Consider the following 20,918-nt stretch of genomic DNA (forward strand, 5'->3'; position numbering starts at 1 on the left):
CTCTAGCGAATCGATAATATGTACCTATGCCACTTCCTTGTTCCACGCTACCCTGTTCCCTAGACTCAGTGACTCTAATACCGGGCCCTGCAAGATGAAACGATTTTTATACCGCGGAAACGTTATCGCGACGTATCGTTCGATTTTCGAGCTGCGGAGATCTAAGGAATGGTCCTACTTCGATTTTCTCATACGCCAGGCCCGTTTTTAAAAGACATACTCTCTAGGCTCGAGCCTGGATGAAACGACAGGATCGCGACGGAGGGTTGCAGGGTGAAGGGAAAGAGAAGCTGCAATGTACGGATCAAGGTTACGCTCAAGCTCGTATTCACCTACGTCATCCTATGTCAAGTTTATCGTGCGTGCGCACACGCGTCCGATCTCGATTACCGCTCAAGATGTATGCGTTCGTACGCACATTTATCTTGCGCTTCACGAATCATTCATTACTCGAATCGGACGGCATCTAGTTCGATACTGATTCTGCGGAAATTACGAAATTCTAAGATCATATGTTACCGTAGAATGAAACCCATCAAATCTACCCATTACCGAGACATTCTCACTGTTATGAATTACTTAATACGGTACACATATAATGTTGCGTTAAATTTATTCTTGTGTTGGCATACCGCACAACATAATGAAATTATGTAATGATCAGTATGCACAGTCGGTATTAATACTGTAGCATATGTATATACACTGTATTGCGTCACTTGCCGATTTGTTTTACTATCTTTGATAAGTTAAGTAGGGAAACAATGCTTGCGTGTTTTTTATACTTTATTATTGCATTCTAAATTTGTTTCTTTTTTAAGATGGCCTATTTGTAAGTAGATGGCGCTACCGTGAAATTTGTCTCGAATCAGCTGATTGGAGCGTACCTACTTGAACGTAATATATGTGATGCGGCTTTCTATTGTTATCCGCTTTTTTATTTAACTGTTTATTGATAATCTGTCACGCGGAAAATTTAAAAAACTGAAACAAACGAAGCTTGTATTACCACGATCTACAATAATAACTATGTTCGGCCGTTTGTTTATGTCAAATTTTCGTAATATATCGGTAGGTACAAACCACGTTTACACGTATAATTAACCTCGTGTGAGTTACTTGATAATTGGGGAACTATTATCCGCCGGTTTCTTCATTAATATGATCACGTTAACCATTGAAACATTCTTACTTCCACGTTCGATGAAATTCCCATCGACATTACGTTCCCTGCAAATCTACAGCATTCAAAACAAATTATCTAATTGACCCATTGAGAATGCGTAAGATGAATAAAAAGAAAGTTTTGCAGCTGCTGTCGAGAGTATGGAATGGCCCTAATGGAACGTTGGCTGGTAAACAAGCTGAAGAAAAAATGATAGAGTTGTTAAGGAATAAATTTCCTAAAGCTCAGCTTATAGAAGTAAACGATGTTTCAGGTGAAAAGATGATCTAGATTTATCCTATGAGTACACTATGACTTAATGAACATTATATGGCCTATATTATTTGTTGACGAGTACATTTTATGGTAAAAAATTTGCTTTTATTTATACTCAACTTACTCTTGCAGGAGGATGTGGCGCAATGTTCGAAATAAGTGTTATTGCTCCTGAATTCGAAGGATTGAATACCGTTAAACAGCATCGGATGATAAATGAAGTAGATAACGTTTATTGATTAAAAAAAATTAATGTTTCATTGACTTTTATATTGTATGATATATGCTTTTGTAGGTACTTAAAGAGGAGATCAAAGATATGCATGGGATAAGGATATATACCAGCATTCCCAAATCATAGACAATTTTTAATTCTTTAGAGAGCTGTTCCTTACATTTATAGTTTTGTGTTGAAATTGTACAAAGTTTTGTAAATTTTGCATATATGTGTAACTTAAATGCTAAATACAAATAATGATTATATATTATAGAAATGTATGACCCTTTTAACATTTTACTCTGTTATGCTATGCTTTACATAATTGATAATCTCTAATTTTGGTGTTATTATTAAAATTGAACAATTATGATCATCTATAGTTCAAATATTTGTTGGAGAAGATGTATTAAGTCTATTCATTTGTAATTAAATATTTATTTTATCAGTATTTATAATTATATAATACTTTTATAAGTACTTATTAATAAGTAAAATACTAATAAAATATATATATATATATATCGCTATCGCATTACAACAATTGTTATATCAATAAACGGTGAAACCTTACAAACAAAATTTGTAATAATTTTGAACAAGTAACATTAAAAGCATATTTTATCGAAGCTAGATTATGTTTTAATTAATTTGTTTTGCAACAGTATTGAAGCATAACATCCTTTAGAAATATATGTACAATAATTACAAACTTAGTAAAACAGTAAATTAGTAGGAAAAATAAATTATGGCTCCTATCTTAATATTTCTAATTAATTACTGCTTTTTAATGCATCGATTTTACATCACAGAATTCTGCACTTTTTATGATTTATGAATTTTGAAAGGAAGTAGTTCATGAAACGCTATAGCCATCTAGTGGTCAATGAGTGAAATTAAACCAAAATATATCAAATACACATAAATCGTATTGAAATATTTCTATTTTTAATTATATCAAACTTTTTATTATGATTTTTTTAAAGTAATTATCATTAAATTTTAAATATTGGAATGTGCTTCTTACGGACTACGAATTTGTTATCAAATTCACTCGTTAAACGCGTATAAGACAATATGGTATTACTGTTTCTATTTAAAACGTGATACATATAAAAACGTAAACCATTGTTTTCAGATAATGACCTTTAATCCCACTGTGAAATTTTAGGTTTATTGATTAGGTATATCAATAAATGCCTGTTTTTAGTTTGAAGAAAAGCATCAACTAAAGTGAAACCAATATTATTAGTCAGAAGTAACCATCCGGTTCATCTCTTTAAATATGAATTGTTTAACTGGAGAAAACGATAGACTTATTAATAATGATATGTTACTATGTACTGCTCCAAATCCTTCGTCTATTCACGAGTACCGAACTGCTCGATCAGGTATATTACATATAATTTTGCAATTTGTTTTTAATTCATTCTTAAGTATGCTGTTATATCACACTAATATGTAAAATATATTTAGTATTTTTTATTGCATATAATTACTATTTACTTTTAATAGTCATGTAATTATGTTTTTTTATATTAAATTGAAAATAATTATTTGTCCCTTTAAAACGGTTACTATAAAAATGATAAAAAATTAATTTCTGATAGAATATTGTAATTTTTAAAATAACACAAATTTTTATATTTGCAGGGACTGGTATACTAGGCACAACTTTTTTAATTGTTAATGCTACCTTAGGAGCAGGTCTTTTAAATTTTCCCCAAGCATTTGATAAAGCTGGCGGCATAGCTACTTCTTTTATCACGCAACTTGTACTTCTTGTTTTTATTACTGCTGCTCTTGTGATTTTAGCAAAATGTAGTGATATTACGAATAGTTCTACTATGCAGAACATGTTCGCAGAATTTTATGGCCATAGATCACTTTTTTTATGTGCTTTGTGTATTACAATATACAGTTTTGGTTGTTGTTTGACATTTATAATCATCGTTGGAGACCAATTTGATAGAGTTTTAGTGACATATTATGGGATTCATTATTGTCACACTTGGTAATTAAAAAAATCTTATGTGTCATAAACTACAACTCATGATTACATTATCTTTGTACATAAATTTTAATGTTACAGGTATTTATCGAGACCATTTCTTACAGCTATAGCGTGCAGTGTATTTATACTGCCTTTATGCTTTTTTAAGAAATTGGATGTTTTAAGTTATGCTAGTTCTGTCGGTTGCATAACTATCTTATATGTGATATGTTTAATTGTGTATAAAAGCATCACAATAACCATACCTAATACAAATCCTATAAAGATATGGTCAGATAATCCATATGAAGCACTCCAAATAATTCCAATAATATGCTTTGCGTACCAGGTATTATATATTTTTAAATAGTACATGTATCTTTAATAATTTTTTATTTCATTTACAGAGTCACATGACAGCAATACCAATGTATGCTTGTATGAAAGATCGAAGTCTCGGAAAGTTTACGGTAAGCGCTGTAACAAGTATGATTATTTGTTTCGTTGCTTATACAGTGGTTGGCATCTTTGGATATGCAACATTTGGTGCTGGAAAAGTACCTAGCGATATACTACAAGGATACACAGACAAAAGCCTCAGTTTAACTTTGGCAATAATATTTATAGCAATTAAAAATTTTACTACATATCCCATTGTTCTGTATTGCGGTCGCGATGCTCTTTTAAATCTTTTAAGAATGGATATCGATGTAACTGTTAAAACTCGGGTTTTTATTACATTAATTTGGTATATATTATCTTTAATAATTGCAATATTGGTACCAGATATTTCACCCGTTATTAATTTACTAGGAGTGTTGTCGGCAGCTTTCATTTTTATTTTCCCAGGCATTTGCCTGTTCCAAAGTACTCTTTTAAAAGATTCAGAATTGCATCTAAATAAAGACCGGCTTTTAATTATTTTCGCAATTTTTCTTACCGGACTTGGCGCGTTTGTATCTGGTGTTGTTTTGGTAGAATCTATTGAAGACTTAAATCAGAAACCAGAAGAACCACCACTAGTAACTGGTTTTAGACAACTTAGACAAAGTTTATGCCTTTAATAATTATAAAATAATTTTTTGAGTACTATTATCTTGTTGCTTGCTCAATGTGTTACAAGACTTAAAAGACTTTTATATTTTGGCAACTACATTGACTGATTATAACATAAGGTAATTTTAATTAGAATATTAAAGTAAAAAAAACTGAGGGAAATCGATATATACACATAGTGTTTAATACAATACTCACTACATGATCTTGTAGGAAATTTTTAGAAACTTAAATTTAATTGTTTATTTTTATATTGTATACTTTGGAACGGAGAATAACATTAAATAAATAAAGTTTTGCGTAATATTTTATACAAATTTTTTTTTCTTTAAGATTTTTTGTAACCTTCACAAAGAAATTTATTCCTAAGTTTCTCTTCACGGTAAAATATACTCGTCGATGTGTTAAGATGATTCCATCATTTCCTTAGAGTTTGAACTTTCATTGCTAAAATCATGCAGTACATTACCAGAAAGATCCACAACTTTCTCGATAATTGCCTTGCAAAAAAAGCATTCTCTTGTATCTAAAAGATGTCGTTGAATACAAATGCGACAAGTTTGATGATGACAGGGCTTAAATGTTACTTCTACAGGATAGGCGTAACAAATTGGACAAGTATTGTCATCATCACTCAAAACGTTTGGTTCGGGCAAAATAGTTTGACAGTAATTTAAATATTCAATCATTTCTTTCACCTTCTTTATTTCTTCTTTTGTTACATCATCTGGATCTGGAATAGATAAAAAGGATGGTAATTTACTGCATATTGAAACATTCATAATAATTATATGTATACACTCACAGTTTTCAAATGAAAATGGCTGTGAGTTTTGCTTGTCTTTGCTTTTAGATTGAATACCACCCACTACAAAATAGAGGGAACACATTTGAAAATTGGGTTCCATTAATAATGTTTGAGTGACCTTTGGTATCTCTTTTACAGTTTTTGCTAATGAAATTACAGTTTAAGTTTAATATGGTTACATTTACAATTTTTGTTGCAGTCAAAGGTATTAATATGTGCTTACATTTAAAGTTGGTCATATCTTCACTTAGTAGAGCCAACAGTATACCAATAACTGCTGCTAATATTGGAAAGTGATGAACCGTTTCTAAATCTGGGATTTCCAGTAAAATGACTTGTTGAAAACAACTAGTTTGTGAACTTATTCTATTCAATATTTGACTCGCTAACTGCAAAACAATACAGCCATAATTAAAAATTCAGACAATCTCAGAGATACTAATGCATGAAAATACATACTTGACATAATCTAGACAACAAATTTTCACTGGAAGACTGAGTAGTATTATTAAAAATACTTAAAGCCAGTGTAACAATCATCTCTAAAACACGTAATAAGGACACGGTTATATTGAAGCATGTGGTACAGATTTTCAGTTGTTTAGATTTAATGAAGACTCTCTCAGGTCTTGATGAACCGTTATGAATTTCTTGCACCATTGCAATGAAGTCGGAAAAAGCCCAATTCAATTCGTTTAATAAACCACTTAAAAATTTGGCAGATCGGGCATTTGTCAATAGTACTTCTTTCACATGATTTTGGTATACAATGGACGGACAAGGTTCTACAAAATCGGAAATATAATAGATTCGTGAATGAATCAATAACTTATTAATCGATATAGCTTGTAGAAGAAATAAGAGTTACATACTCATAGGGTGAGAGAATGTTTCTTCCTGTACTAGTTTCAATCCAACCCTTTTTGGAAAATGCGAAATTTTTTCATATCGAAAAGCAAAACCATTACCCTGCCAAAATCTAAGTAAGATCCAATTTGATTCGGCCCATGCTCGGTCTTCGTACGATTTTAACAAGTTTGTGACAACTTTTATTCTACTTCCTCTCTGTATATTTTCTAATGCTTCTAATGTTAGCGGGTTAAATACAAAACCGGCTAGAGTTACAAGTAACTTGCTTTTCGAATTTACATTTATTATACGTGGATCCATGAAATGTTCGCAAAGAAACTCGGCTATGTCTTGAAGCATTTCTTGATAATCAGGAATATTTTCGATGCGTACAGTTGGATGCATATGATCCCGTAAACTAATACATAAATCGGCTAGTGCTTCGAGAAAGAAATCCGGTGTAAATCTAAATAAGTTTCCTTCTTTGCTGGCATTTTTTAGGGTCAGCGTGATCACCCGTAACAGCCACGCCAATTGTGATTGTTTTTCTCTTGAGTAAATAGATGCACGAACCCACGCCATAAATCTCGCTTGTTCCGTCAAGTTAGAGCTGAATACATTTATTGTTCTTTGTAGTTCTTGTTGAATTGATTGTGACTCAGGATCTTTATTTTTCTTGATTTGTTCCAGTCGTGTTTTAGTGTCTTTTAAGGCAGAGATATATTCGAACATTTTACTTCTGAGAATAGTCAGATTTACAGAGTATTCCTTTGCTACGGTGTGGTAAAATAAAATAATTCTGTCAAGCAATTCAAGCAAAGATAAAGTTGGGTCCAACGGGCCTAAGGGCAGTGGACTTTTATCTTCTCTTCCATGTATAAAGTCTCCGAGTCTCTCAATGTTTACCAAATGTCCTTGACCGAATGATCCAATATTAATTACAGGTGCAAGCGTTGGAAGAACTACAGTGAGAGCTTCATGATCAGGTCCTAATTGTTCTACCAGTTCGCTTCTGTACATTTTAGTTAAGTGTGATAAAACTCCTCCCAGTCTTTCAGTTTTATTGTAATCGATCGATGCATCATAGAACACCCTGCCCATTTCAATTTATAATGAAACGCTATTATTCATATTAAATGTGACCTAATAATGTTTATACAAACATATGTATGTACATGAAGTAACAGTTATTTCATGTCTTTTTCACATTTTTATGATGTCATATATTTCCAATAGCTTATTTTATAGAAATATATGAATATAAAATGTATGATACATTGCTCTCTCACCTGCAAGGAAAGTAAACAGGAGACGTCCCTACTTCTGTATCCCACAGTGTTCTAAATGTAACTAATAGCCGATAAAAATAAGATAATACAATCCGTACAGGTGTCTGAAATATTGATTTTTATTCATATGAAATAATTAAAAATGATAACTTTGTATAAAACAGTACAAAAATTGTAAATTTGTGTGCTTTTTATACTTACGCGACTAGAATCGAAATTGTCTTGAACGAAACGTTTAAATTTTCTTAGGAATATAGTTCTTGAGGTTGGTCTCTTTTCATTACCATCGGAATTATCAAGAACGATTATTAGTAATTTCATTTGTACTGCTTCTACTTCTACGAAATTGTATTCCATAATAATGACACATACATAAAAACTATATAACCACATGGAAAATGTATTATACCAGATATGGCAGCTTTAATTTTATCACATGCATCCAAGTAACTTGTTCTGTTTGCTTTGAGCATTGGATCCTCCGGATGCATTTCCCACCATATTTTTTCAACTACATCAATAAGGCCTTTCTCATCTAGTGACTTGACATCCATGAAATCTGCAAACCTTACTCGATCAAAAAGCAAATGTTGCAATAAATACTGACGGGTTGAAATATGCTGACAAATCTTTGTCAATAGAAGCAAACTTCGAAATTGGTCAGGATAGTCCAACGTCGAAGAAACGTGTTTGAATATATAAAGCAAATACAAGACAGTACTTTCTAGAAAAGCTTTCATTTCATGTTCTTCAAGAAACGTCCATAACAAATCTAAACATGTTGATAACATAGAAGAATGTACTGAATCTTGCCCTGAATGAACATTTGATTCTGAAAGTTGTTCCATGAATGGAACCACGATATATTCCGTAATATATGGTGTAGTAATTAGAGGTCCTACATGTTTTAAAATAGATCTTGAGAGACACATTAAAAAGTTTGAAATGCTCATATTTCCATCGCTTAACATATTCTGTTCATCTAAGTTTTGTTCCTTGTTCATCATTTGTATTATTCTGAGAAACCATCTGAACAAATAAGTAGCCTCAGTTATTTGTTCTTGAGGAGCAGCTTGTAGCGGTTCATATCCTTCTATAGGATATCTCAGTGGTGTGGAACCAAAATTTGCCATTAAATTTTCCCTTAATGCAAGACTGACTGTTGGAAAATATGCGAAGCCAGCACCCATTGCAATATTTTCAAAAGCTCTTCCTAGGTTTTTACCATTTCTATAGAAGTCAACAGTTCCATTGTCCATATCTAATGCACATCCAATAATGTCTCCTGTAAGCCATGATTCTCCATATTTGTGAGTAGTTACGTTCCACTTTCTCAGACGATTTCCATCATAGGCATATGAATTAATGGTATCCCCTGAAAAACATCTTACAAAATTATATTTCTTTCAAGATAAATGAAGTTTCTCATATCAATTAATTAAGGACAAAACTAAGACGTAACATACCTACACCAGATGTTTGATTAAATTGGCAGTTAATAGTACTCCAACCAAGTTGCATAACTCCTTGGGATCCAAGTTGCAATTCATATAACCATTTTCCTTTATAAACAGTTACATTTGCTCTCAATGTGCTGAAGTTACTTTTGGAATTGACAGTAAGTTTATCAGGTGAAATTATAAAATCTTCTTGAATATTTGACGTATCAAATCTGACCAAATTTGGACCTATTCTACCAATTCTCTTATCCTCCCTAAGACGAATCGGAGCATTTTTATGAAGTGTAGCTTCGATGTATTTATCTACCGAAGTTAAAGCATTGAATATTCTAAAATATGAAAATATTTAAAATACGTTTAGAGTCACATTATTAAAATAATCATTGCAAAGAAAGTAATAGTAGTAAAGTACCTAGAGCCCTTTGAACTTTCCTCTTTTAGCTTTGTACTTGGCAAATCTAAGAGCACATCCTGACCAAAAATGTTTTTTATAATTTCATTCATTTCCATATTTACAAATGTATATCCTTTGTCAGCACAGAAAATAGTTCAAAGAAATAATTTGCAAAATTTTGACAATTTATTTATTTAGAAGAATTTGTTCATGGGATTTGAATAAAGTACAACGATTTTCTTTGATTAACCAATAGTGTATTTTAAATATAGAAGGTCTAACAGTCTTCAACATATTTTTTTTCTTTACTTGTTTAATTTGCCGATCTGTAAATAATACGGCCATTCAAATACTAATAAAGACAATCGAGAAGCATGCATAAAAACAATTTAAACTGAAACAGAAATTCGAAGAAGAGATACGAAATTGTGAAACTGGAAACTGGAATTATCGAAATTTATTAATCCTTGACAAATACTTACGTAAGCCTCTGAAGAGTGCAACAACACGTGCATCAGCGGACATCAGCTGATCTGTCATCCACGATAATAATATGGAGTGTTCCTACAGATGTGAAGCTCGTCGAAATCTTCAATATTCGTATAAATATCTATATTCGCGATTTTTGAAACACCACTTAGAGACGGTGGAGTCGATTCTTTGAAACATATATTTTTATCACATTCTATGGAATATCATAAAAGATAGAGGAAAAATACCTAATTATATATAAATTTAGTTTTTTAAATTTCTAATCTGAACATTCTTGGCGACTATAAGCATTCAGCAATTATAAATATGATTGAATGTAATTCTGTGACAAATATGCAATTCTTAAACATCAACATTGACATATAATGTAGACAACAACGAATATTAAACAAAATATGCTATTTGATATTTGAATTTCGATATTACGGAGATAAGAGATATCTATGTTCACGACGCGATGATACGGTAGTACATTGGATATAAACAAATCTTCGTAACCTAAAATTCTAATTGCTATAGAACACTTTATTACGTCTTACAAATTTAATCTATAAATGAATTGTACACTGTTGAATATTAATCATTCCTTCATAGCACAAAATATTTGGAAGGAAACTGATTTGAATTATTTATCATGTATTTTTACTTTTTCTCGTAGAAATGACGAAAGTAGATTTTTGTAAGATTTCAAAGTAATGACTTTAAAATTTCGGCATCAATAAAAATATATACAAAAACATTTAAGTGATCGATCACACGATGAAAAGAAGGGAATGGAGATTTACCTACCGTGGATTACAAAATTGTTAGAAATCGAACGGCCGATGCAGCCTGCAAGTTTCTTTATTGAATATCAATAAGAAGTAAATTGTAACGGAAAATCATAAATTTCAAATTAGGCTTCATGTATGTACTCAATGGATAAAAGTCGACGCAAATACGCAACAAGGTTAAATTACGCGTTAAATTGCACCAAATTTTTGGGAAAGTAACAATTCACTATAAAGTGTAGGCAAAGAATGGTAAAAAAAGAAAGAATGCAACTACTGGGGCATGAATCGTAAGAAAGAGAAAAGAAAAACTCAGAAACGCATCGTATGAAATCGAGGTTTCGCAGCATTCTTTCGAACGAATAATACGACAGAATCGAGAAGGGGACGCGAATTTCAAAAGTTTTGCTTTGGTATTCATATTTGCGCTGGGTACAGTGCGGTTATATTCATACTAATATTGGATCGGTAATTGGTATCGATAAAAGGTTGTCACGCCAGTGGATAATTGCGATCGAACACGTGGATATCGGTATACTCGAATCATGATTTAGTCGCATCGGAGACATCGGCGGTGTTCATCCTTTCAAAATATTAGTTGCGGAATATTCTCTCGGCGGATAGTATTCGGGATACTGTATGCATATTATTTGATAAACGAGTATAATGTTTTTAGTCGGTTACAGGGAAGGGCATGAATACGTCGACACGTTTACATATTAGACTTTTTCCTATTTCGTTGAATTTCAATAGCAGAATAATCGGCGCCTAACTAAGAGACATAGACGTCGAACTGTTAAATACTTGCGTATGCGCGGCGCGCCATCACACGTTTATTTATTTTTCTGAATATATCGAACATCATCGTCGCATTATTAGAAATGATCAGGGATGTCTCGGAACGCGTCAGAGCGTCTATGATGATAAACGGGATCGGTGTCCCAAAAAATGCTCTCGCTCTTTCTCTCCCTTTCACTCGCTCATTCATTCATTATTAATCGTACGAAAGAAACTTCTTAAAAAAAGGCTTGTTTTCGAAAGTCATGCTCGCTCGCATGCGTATTAAAGGAACATCGAACACGTTTGTCGTAAATATTCTCGTACAGAGATACACATTCAGAAGAAATATCCCGTTTTGTAATAAATTACACGTTTTATCCACCGTACAAAAATCATTGTCGCATTGTTGTTCTCTCTCTATCTCACTCCCTCCTTCTTTCTCTCTTTCTCTCTCTCTCTCTCTCTCTCTCTCTCTCTCTCTCTCTCTCTCTCTCTCTCTCTCTCTCTCTCTCTCTCTCTCTCTCTCTCTCTCTCTCTCTCTCTCTCTCTCCCTCCCTCCCTCTCTCTCTCTCCCTCTCTCTCTCTCTCTCTCTCTCTCTCCCCCTCTCTCTCTCTCTCTCCCTCTCTCTCTCTCTCTCCCTCTCTCTCACTTTCGTTCGCTCTCCCTCTCACTCTCACTGATTTGCTTCTCATTTTTTCGCTCGTTCGCTCAAGCAACTATTGGTATGTAAAACTCGAAACTGTAGTTTTTCTTCGATGTATATTTTTCTTCGCTTATAACACGTTTCTCTCGTCGTTTCTCACGCGCGTCGTCGCTCGATGACTAGAAACATTGTTTCGCGGGTCATTTGGTAAAAAAATTATGCGAAAATGGAAAATAGTTGTAGAAAAAATAAACTCGGCCCGAGGACAGCATCGGTCTTCGTACACGCCGCACACACTTGGCTTCTCGAACGGATATTCGGTACACTTTTCTATATATGAATATGTACATGTACAGCTCGGCAGACAAGATGAATCGAATCCAGAAAACATTTTTGGTTAGTCGCGACTCGGATTCCAGTCAGGGTCAATAAAAGGTATCCTAAATTAAGTTTCGTTTCGATCAGTTTCAATATAAAAATCAGTGGAAACTCACTTTTGGTCTAGTAAGCTATACTAATGTGTAGGCACAAACTGCCAAAAGTGTTTTCTTCTTAATAAAATATAACATTTCCTCTACAAGATTTTAATTCGTCCATGGTTTCGGGTTTGAGCATCGCGACGACTGTCTTCTTCTACGCATATTACCTGCTAATGGAGAGCTGGACTAACAATCCAGGTCCGTTTCAATATCATTTATATTCAACGTTCAAAAGATTTCTACTGTTCATTCTGCATTCTATTTTCCCTACCAAAAATACGGGTCTGAGAGGCCCTGTTCAGGGTTTATCGTAATTCAACAGGCGTACCAGGTTTGTCGAGGATGACAATTTTCACGTGCTCGTTACACCTTGTTCGCCAGCTGTATACGTGTATGCATATGTAATATACGTATACGTCTAAGTATTATATGTGTCTATATATCGAGGAACGATGCTGGCCGGCTTGACTTCTTTATCTCGGATAGAGTAACTAACGCACATCGTCGAGTCCTCACGATTGGGCGGAGTAACTGGTCGAATGGGGAGTATAGTCGGGACTGATGAAATCGGTGGTGCCGGAAAGCTTGCTCGATGTGACACGGGACTCGCATGGATATATCGCGCTCTCGAGCGTCTGGGAAAGAGGGTTCTCGTCTAAGTTGACCCTCGATTAATTGGTTTGCTGCTCGGCGCTCTGCGCTTGCTTCTCGATCTTCCTCGCGAGCTCGGGGCTCATGTGCGGATGCGGGAACGGCAGCACCGGTTTCCTGAGTATCGTCGGCTTCACCTTCACCTGTGGCTTGAACGAAGACACTTGACTGCCACCGGTCAGGTGCATGTCCGCAAACTTCGCGACGATCTTCGGTGTGGACCGTGGCGGCAACGGCGACCTCAACGGCATCGAGGACTCTGAGGAGATCTGGTTCGAACTGGCCGACCTCACCATCTCCTCGGACTCCTGTTCAGGCTCGTTATCGGTGTCCACAGTTCGCTTCAGCTTCGACTGGCTCTCCGACGGATTCGTTTTCGTATTCTTTTTCAAAGTACACTGGTTCTGTTTGGCGAACCTTTCAGCAGCTGTACTCATGTCCGGTGACTCCGGTCCTCCTGTTGGCGAGGTGGCCGCTTCAGCGCGAGAGGGCTGAATAGGGGTCTCCTCGTCCGAACTGCTCAAGCTACTCGACGAAGCGGACTTCTTGCTCGCGTCTTGCGCCGACAATGGCAAGTCCATTACTAGATCCGGCGTATGCTTCTGCCGCATCTCCCGAAACTCTTGAGAAGTGCGGTAGATCTTATTGTTGGGCGGCACGGGTGGGTTCAACTGGGTTTGCGAGGTGGCTCTTCTCTGCCAGAGTTCCCGATTCGCCGAGAACGTCGGCTGTTCCTGCGCCTCCTCTTCCTGGGAAAACATGTGTCCAGGTTGAAGGGAATTGGCAACCGTCTGCTGCTGAACCGTCTCTGCCATGCTTTGCGACTTCCAATGCTGCTTCCTGCTCGTTCCACGCTTCGAGCCACACTCCTGGTCTGTTAAGCAGATACGATCCGATTCCTCGGCGATCTCTTCGTCGCGTTGGTGTTGCAGTTGCTGGATCGACGACTCGGTGAAACCCGACAATTTCTCGCCCTCGGTCGAGGAAGAGAGGATGACCGAGGGTGCGGTATCTGCGCGGTGCTCCGAGAACGCGTGCTTTTCCCTCTCGGGCGTGGACACCTTCGCCGCTCGTGACGCGCACTCCTGAAAACAGGGTTCGGGGTTGAAAGTAGCGCTCGGGTAGGCAACACGCTCGCAGATGAGCCAGTGAAAAGCTTTCGAAGCGACGCGTTTTTTTTTGTTACGAAATGAATGAAACAGGGCCGCGAACGAACTTCCCGAATCGTATTTCTCACGGATCTTATTTGAATTTTATCTGTGTGCCGTCACATCCGGCTAGCGTTATTCTCAAGCAACGAACCATTTTCAATATTAGACGGCACATGGACGTGAAAAGTGCGAGGCTATCGCTGTGCAGGAGGTCGAAAAAAGTTTTACACGCTTGAGGCGTACACTCCACGCTGAAACGAGCGGGAAATGCCAAGCGAACTGGTCGAGGAATTTGCGTCTTCGGAGACAGAAGCGATTAGAGTATGTTTTTTTTTTGTTTTCGTTTCAGTGTCACTAGCGGTTCACCTGTTTCGCTCAACAAATACGGTTTATAGATCAAGTTTAATATTACCGTGATCTTCTCTTCAATGATCAATAAAAGGTGTTCTAAGTGTGCGCTCCATCCATTTCCGGATACTATTCGCATCTTCGTATCGAGGAATTGCGAACTCTTTCTAACTAGAACAGAAAATCGCTTCTGTATCCGAAAATGTCGATCTGTCGACCTGTGATTGCTAAGCATTTTCTGCTTAGTTTAGTAAATATTATACGCCCTCAATGAGCGTAATACTTTTCGTTAATTGTCTGTATATTCGTGGAAAGCTTTCATTACGATAGATCGAATAATCTTTGAATTCGCGGATAAAGAGAAATTTTTCGTATCTGAACTGGTTTCACTGCCTATAAACTTTTTTCTTACTACTTTATTATTAACACTCTTTAAACGCTTAGTAAAATTTTTGTCATAATTTGTTAACTTGACTTTAAAACAATTCACGAAAGAATAATTGAAAACTTGTTATCGCACTCGATTCCTAGATTGTTGTTTATTCATGTAAAATTTAGTGATATGTATTAAATTATGAATTTTTAGTTGATTTTTCCAAATGATATTTCTTGTCCAGCAGACTAAATATTTTACCATTCGATTTGTTGTGTATGCGATGGATCATATTGGTAACAATATCGACTGTGAGTATTTGCGTTTAAAAATGAAAAATCTCAGTATCTTGTTAATTCGTCGAAGTTTTAATTAGCGATAGCTTTCCACACATATACAAGACCGCGACGGGATCGTTGGTGTAATCGAAGAAGTGGCAGATTTCTTAAATGAAAACGTAAATTGAAAATGTTGAACGGAATTTCTTCGTTCAAGAGTTTTGTTCGGAAAAATCCTGTTACAAACATTTGTCGAATACTCGTCCAATGGAATACACTTTCAACGTGCGATAATAATAAACGCGCAGACGACGTGCAGCTAATTCCCAATAAACAAAACGAAACAAAATAAAATTGAATTTCCAATAAATTTCGTCAAACATTTCCAATTTTCGTTCACCGGAAGAATCCTACATCCCTTACACGTCATCGCATCATCGACCCCGTCACGGGTTGCACAACAAAATCTCTTTCAGTCTAACGATCGACATATACCCTCCAAAAATTGAAATTGTATATTCTTGAAAATACATTCAACATCTGACAAACGAATTCGAAAATTCTCGGGGCGTACAGTGTGTATGGATATGAATTGCGATCGTGTTCCAAAGGCGGGTAGTAGACAAAAGAGATAGGAAAAATAACACCGTGGTCGACAGGATGAACAACAGAGAGAAATAAAAAGAAGATAGTAGTGGGTTCGTGCGAATTCGAACGTGTGGTACACGGGTTGCATGTGTTAATTAGGTGAACCGGGGATTGTTGAGAGACATGTGAAAGAATGACGACCGACCAAGATCGCGGGTTCCGTGCATGCGTAAACAGGTGGGATTAAAAACTGCTCGTAAAACACGCTGTGAAATATGGACAGGTAATGAGAATGCAAGCAAATGACGAGACACGTAAACAGCTCTGCATCGAATACCTATCTCTCTAAGGATGCCAGCAACCGAGTTAATTTATCAACTGGACTGTGGGGGCGAGGGCTGAGGCGACGCATCGGTACTCACCTAGGCCGAAAGAACATCCGCTGGACGGTAAGTAGAGTAGCCTGCGATAGTAGCATTCCATCTCGGTACTCGTCTAGAGACTGAAATCGCTTTTACAGAATGCCTAGGGATTCGCAAACAACGAACCGAACCAAAACCTGGCTAAACGGAGTCACTCTCTCTTTCTCTTTCTCTTTCTCTTTCTCACTCTCTCTCATTCTTTCTTTCTTTCTCTCTTCCTCTCTCTCCCTCTCTTTCACGCCTTTAACACAGGGAACAAGGACAAAAAATACACAAACGACAGGAACCACACGAACACTTATCATCTGCTTTTTCGTTTTAATATCGTTTCTTTTTGGTTTCTCTGGCGCGGCAGTTTTATCGAACAGTTTTTAGTCCGTTTCGCCCACTACCTACGTGCGTGTATCGCGAAACTCTCTCCCTCTCTCTTTCTCGGTATTTCTTTTTTTATCGGTTTTTTAAAATCCTGCCAACTAAAGGCTGACTAAACGTATATCTGGAAAAACAGCAACCATCCCACACTATTAACATTGAAAATAATTGGCGAACGCTGCAAGAACGGAGAAACATATGAGGCGCAAGACGCAAAATAAAAAAATTAATAAAAAAAAAAAAAAATAGAACATTACAAGAGGACATAGGCGACGCAAGACAAAGAGACCAAGGCACATGCAGCGACAAACACGTATATTTCTATTTTATTTACAAATGTATTGTACAAATGATCGCAGCCGGTCGGAACACCGCTGTGTCTCGATAAAAATAAACTTAACGTACCCGCGAGAGGCTCGTCGCACGCGTTTCGACCGGTACCGCCGCGGCCGGCCTCGCCGGAAATGGAATTTTTTATGTGATGCGGGATTCGATTGATTGAAGTCTTTCGATGCAGGCGTCTGTTAAGTACTAGACAAAGTTTGTGCGGTTTTTTGTCAGCGATCGATTACAAGCGAATTTTCGTTAAACAATGTTACAACGTCGAATTGACACTAGAACTACCACACCCGGCAAGATGACCGGTTTCAGTTTTCTTATTTCGCAACTACCGAAACCTTAAAAGTGTTAAATACTGTAATTAATTTAAAAAATAAATACTTTCGCTTGAATATTATAATGAATATATGAAAAAGTTGAAACAAATTTGTTGGTAGAATTTTTATAAGGATTACATATTAATAGTGTTAAACGTTCGGCAGTTCTAGTATTAATGATCATATGTGGTACACAGTTTAATTTTTCATGAAATAATCTGATTTTTTTAGCTTTTTCATTTATAGTGTTCATTTCAACAAGTTTGTTGTGCTTTCAATTTATGTATGCATTGTAGACTTTTGATGAAATTTTATGAAATGGTTTAATAAAAGTAATATAATTATCTTTTTCATAAATAAAATAATTGAGTTCTTTCGGAATAAACTGAATGATTTTTAATGAATGAAGTAAAAATTACTTCTTGACGATAAAAGTGTTTACTTGGATGAAATTTATGGAGTACTTAGGAGATAGACGCGTTCGCTACGGTCATATTGTTTGAGAAACTTTAATTACGGATCGTACTCGAGTTCTAATATCCTTTTCAGGGAAATGTATGTTTCTCCTTAATTAAGCGTTGAAGAATATAAAATAAATATTTTAAATAAATTGAATGAATACTATAAAATACACTTCAATTTTAATTAATTGAGCATGTGGATTTTGTTTGGTTCCTTAATTTAAGTTTTAAAATTATAATTTCATTAAAAATTGGTGCGTCACATGCTACGAAGTTGGTAATGAAATATTTTGAAAAATATAATGTAGTTTGTGTACAGGAATATGCAGATTATTAAATCCGCGGTATGGTATGTAAGATACCAGAAACAAGATCTGTTTACGAGTGATATCTTAAAAGTGAATAAACACATCATTAAAAAATTAATTAAGTTTCTAAACGACGCTATGTTAAATAGTAAAATATTAAAGTACAATCAAGATTATCCAAAATATTAATCAGTTATTTGAATCAACGAAAATATGTACAAAAAAGAATGAAAAAAAGCAAATACTTCACATAACTGTTGATGATTATTTTGAAGAAAAAGCTATATTACGAAAAAAAAAGAATGAAGTAGAAAAGTAATTAATTCTTTCATAATTCGTTCTAAGAAAGTAGTTAGCAAATTTCACAGAAACATGAAAATTAAAAAAAATATTTCCTTCTTTCTAATTGTTTTGTAATTTTTTTTTAAATTTGATAAATTGTAAAAAGGACAATGTTAGAAACTGACAATTAACACATATCCGTAACAGCATTGAATATTTAACTGTAAATGTTCTATACAAGTTTGACTTTAAATCTTTGAAAGAAAATAGCAAAGTTCGAAATCGACTGTCGAACAATCTGTACACTGCAAAACCGCACGAACTTCTTCCGGTACCTAATACGACGCGACAATGCTCGCAATTGCGACTAAAATTCCGTACCGCGATAGATTCTCCTCTTCGTGTTGTGAAATAAAAGCAATGCCGAAATTTGCAGAAGGTGTAACGCGTGCAGCTAATCAAAGTCCGCTCCGTACAACGGTGCTGAACTCGTTCCTACGCACTTGCAACTCGATCTTCAGCCACGTGTTCACCAATGAACCGAAGTTCAACTTTCCAATCGATTCCCGGAAGAAAAGAAAATTATATATAATTTATAAAACAATATAATATATAAATTATATAAAACAACAGTAAAATGAAACTTCTTGGAACATTTTATGATCTAAGTAAAATTTGAAAAAGTAGATTTCAAACTTTCAGAGCCATTCTCATTCGAGGGTGATCACCCTGGAACGTTCTAAAGCCTCTAAAAAAAAAACATCAAAAGTTTTTCTCGTCATTCCTTCGGTGAACACCTAGCTGGGTCGTTCATCGGTATTGCATTCGAAAAGGAAATCGAGTTCGAAATAACAGCGCAACACACAGCCATGCACTTGTGCCTAGAGTTTCAGTCTTTTGCGAGTGCGTCGCAAAAAAAATGTACACAAGCAAACCAATTACGTGAAGAAGAAAAAAATAAAAAAGGGTTGAACAAGCGTTCGTACTAAACGGTAGTTTCCAATACCTCTCGACTGATGATCGGCTGCGTCGACGAGATGCAGGGTGCATTTGTGACGAGGGTCGGGACAACGCTGCTGCTATTCCCGGTATTGTCAGTTGCGATCGCGCCCGCAGCCGTCGGTGTGGGTGTCAGGTTAGTCGATGCAGTGTCGGACGCGATGCCAGAGGACCAGGTCGAAGGATTACCAGATGGGCCCATCAGCGGCGAGTTGTTGCTCGATAGAACGCTGTCGGCCGAGCTCGAGGTTCGTCTTCTCATCGACTCCTCGCTGGACGATTTCAAGAGTTCCTTTTCACGTTCCTCGTCCCTAAACAGACCATCGGACAGTTTATAGTGGGACACGAAATAAGGACCATTAGAAAAATCGAAAAATAGATGCTCGCTGTTGAAGGTAAAATCGTTTGGGACCAGGGTCTGTGCTTCTTTGCGTGGTCTTATCGATTTTAACACAGAGACTGCTGATTTAGGATTAAAGAACGGTTAATATATAAATCTGTGTGAAGAATTGTGACATTTTAAGTTGAAGTGATATAGCAGTCAACGTGTCAATTATTGTCATCTGAAGTGTGATCACACAGGAACGCCAATGCATATTTCTTTTGTTACTAATTGTTGTAATTATTTTCTAGGGTAGAAATTTCAAAACATAAATATTTTTAATGAATGATATTTCTAATTCTTGATAGCATTAGGTTTGAAAATGAACAAAATGAAGTAGAGTAACGATACAAAAGTCCTGGGACCTTTCAGGAATTGTGCATGTTAAAGTATGTTGATCGTTTCACCTTTGTATGTTATGAGGTAACCCCTTGCTCTATAATTTCTTTCACGATTGTTCTTGCTGGAACTACTTTATCGTAAATAATTTACTACATAAAAACATAAGTCCGTACATGGTTCTATGTTTACGTTTACTTCAAAGGTTAACGATTGATAACAAAAATAATATTTATTTTGAAACGTACGTCACGAGCTTGACACGACATTATAAGGTAAGGGGTTGACCTTTCAGCATTTCGATGAAATTTAATTTAATCTTGTGTACAGGATATTTTGAAAGCGTAGATACGAAATGTACAGGTCGATAGTACTTATTGAAAAAAATTTCAAATTACAACGAAAGTTTTACCGAAAACGTATGTCCAATAATTAATTGTTTCAGAGATGAGTCAGGTAATTTGTAGGTAATTCAGAGGTATTCCACGGCATCCTTAGTAATTAAAAGTGATTAAAATCCCAGTTACTATTTTAGACATTGTTAAATGCTGACGCAAGGGGAACTTATACTGTCCTCGAAAATATGGAATATTACGGATTCGTATCTAAACTTCCTACAATTAATTGGAGAAAGAG

General features: G+C 35.7%; 4 protein-coding genes across 22 annotated transcripts in view; 2 read left to right on the forward strand and 2 right to left on the reverse strand.

Annotated features, from left to right (window-relative positions):
• The first annotated feature begins 355 nt into the window (after positions 1-355).
• LOC116425504 (bolA-like protein 3) lies at positions 356-1,924 on the forward strand. The gene is made up of 4 exons (XM_031973341.2): positions 356-1,071; positions 1,313-1,439; positions 1,574-1,662; positions 1,737-1,924. The coding sequence occupies exons 1-4, from the start codon at positions 1,030-1,032 to the stop codon at positions 1,800-1,802; spliced, it is 324 nt and encodes a 107-aa protein (XP_031829201.1). The 5' UTR covers positions 356-1,029; the 3' UTR covers positions 1,803-1,924.
• A 603-nt stretch (positions 1,925-2,527) lies between these two features.
• On the forward strand, positions 2,528-4,715 carry LOC116425502 (sodium-coupled neutral amino acid transporter 7). 3 transcript variants are annotated; one of them, XM_076366604.1, is made up of 5 exons: positions 2,528-2,738; positions 2,797-3,049; positions 3,312-3,672; positions 3,751-4,000; positions 4,059-4,715. In XM_076366604.1, exons 2-5 carry the CDS (start codon positions 2,944-2,946, stop codon positions 4,713-4,715), a joined length of 1,374 nt encoding a protein of 457 aa, XP_076222719.1. In that variant the 5' UTR covers positions 2,528-2,738; positions 2,797-2,943. The 3 variants fall into 3 exon arrangements, with proteins under 3 accessions (XP_076222719.1, XP_031829197.1, XP_031829198.1); XM_031973337.2 differs by having other exon boundaries at positions 2,830-3,049; XM_031973338.2 differs by having other exon boundaries at positions 2,528-3,049.
• LOC116425494 (E3 ubiquitin-protein ligase RNF123) lies at positions 4,028-10,937 on the reverse strand. 4 transcript variants are annotated; one of them, XM_031973321.2, is made up of 12 exons: positions 10,789-10,937; positions 9,990-10,096; positions 9,526-9,584; positions 9,120-9,442; positions 8,063-9,028; positions 7,855-7,991; positions 7,654-7,757; positions 6,388-7,457; positions 5,975-6,300; positions 5,739-5,904; positions 5,513-5,659; positions 4,028-5,440 (listed from the first exon to the last, which is right to left on the reverse strand). In XM_031973321.2, exons 2-12 carry the CDS (start codon positions 10,020-10,022, stop codon positions 5,112-5,114), a joined length of 3,660 nt encoding a protein of 1,219 aa, XP_031829181.1. In that variant the 5' UTR covers positions 10,023-10,096; positions 10,789-10,937; the 3' UTR covers positions 4,028-5,111. The 4 variants fall into 4 exon arrangements, with proteins under 4 accessions (XP_031829181.1, XP_031829182.2, XP_076222714.1 ...); XM_031973322.2 differs by lacking the exon at positions 10,789-10,937 and having other exon boundaries at positions 5,513-5,575; positions 9,526-9,833; positions 9,990-10,675; XM_076366599.1 differs by lacking the exon at positions 10,789-10,937 and having other exon boundaries at positions 9,526-9,833; positions 9,990-10,675.
• Positions 10,827-20,918, reverse strand: part of LOC116425493 (SLIT-ROBO Rho GTPase-activating protein 1) — a 51,785-nt gene continuing 41,693 nt past the window's right edge. For all 14 annotated transcript variants that reach the window (XM_031973293.2, XM_031973307.2, XM_031973295.2 and 11 more), the window contains 2 exons: positions 19,569-19,872; positions 10,827-14,408 (listed from right to left, as the gene is read on the reverse strand). In XM_031973293.2, coding sequence (XP_031829153.1) covers positions 13,344-14,408; positions 19,569-19,872 — 1,369 coding nt within the window. In that variant the 3' untranslated portion in view covers positions 10,827-13,343. The remainder of the gene's footprint in view (positions 14,409-19,568; positions 19,873-20,918) is intronic.

This window comes from Nomia melanderi, chromosome 4, assembly GCF_051020985.1.
Source record: "Nomia melanderi isolate GNS246 chromosome 4, iyNomMela1, whole genome shotgun sequence".
Lineage (NCBI taxonomy): Eukaryota > Metazoa > Arthropoda > Insecta > Hymenoptera > Halictidae > Nomia > Nomia melanderi.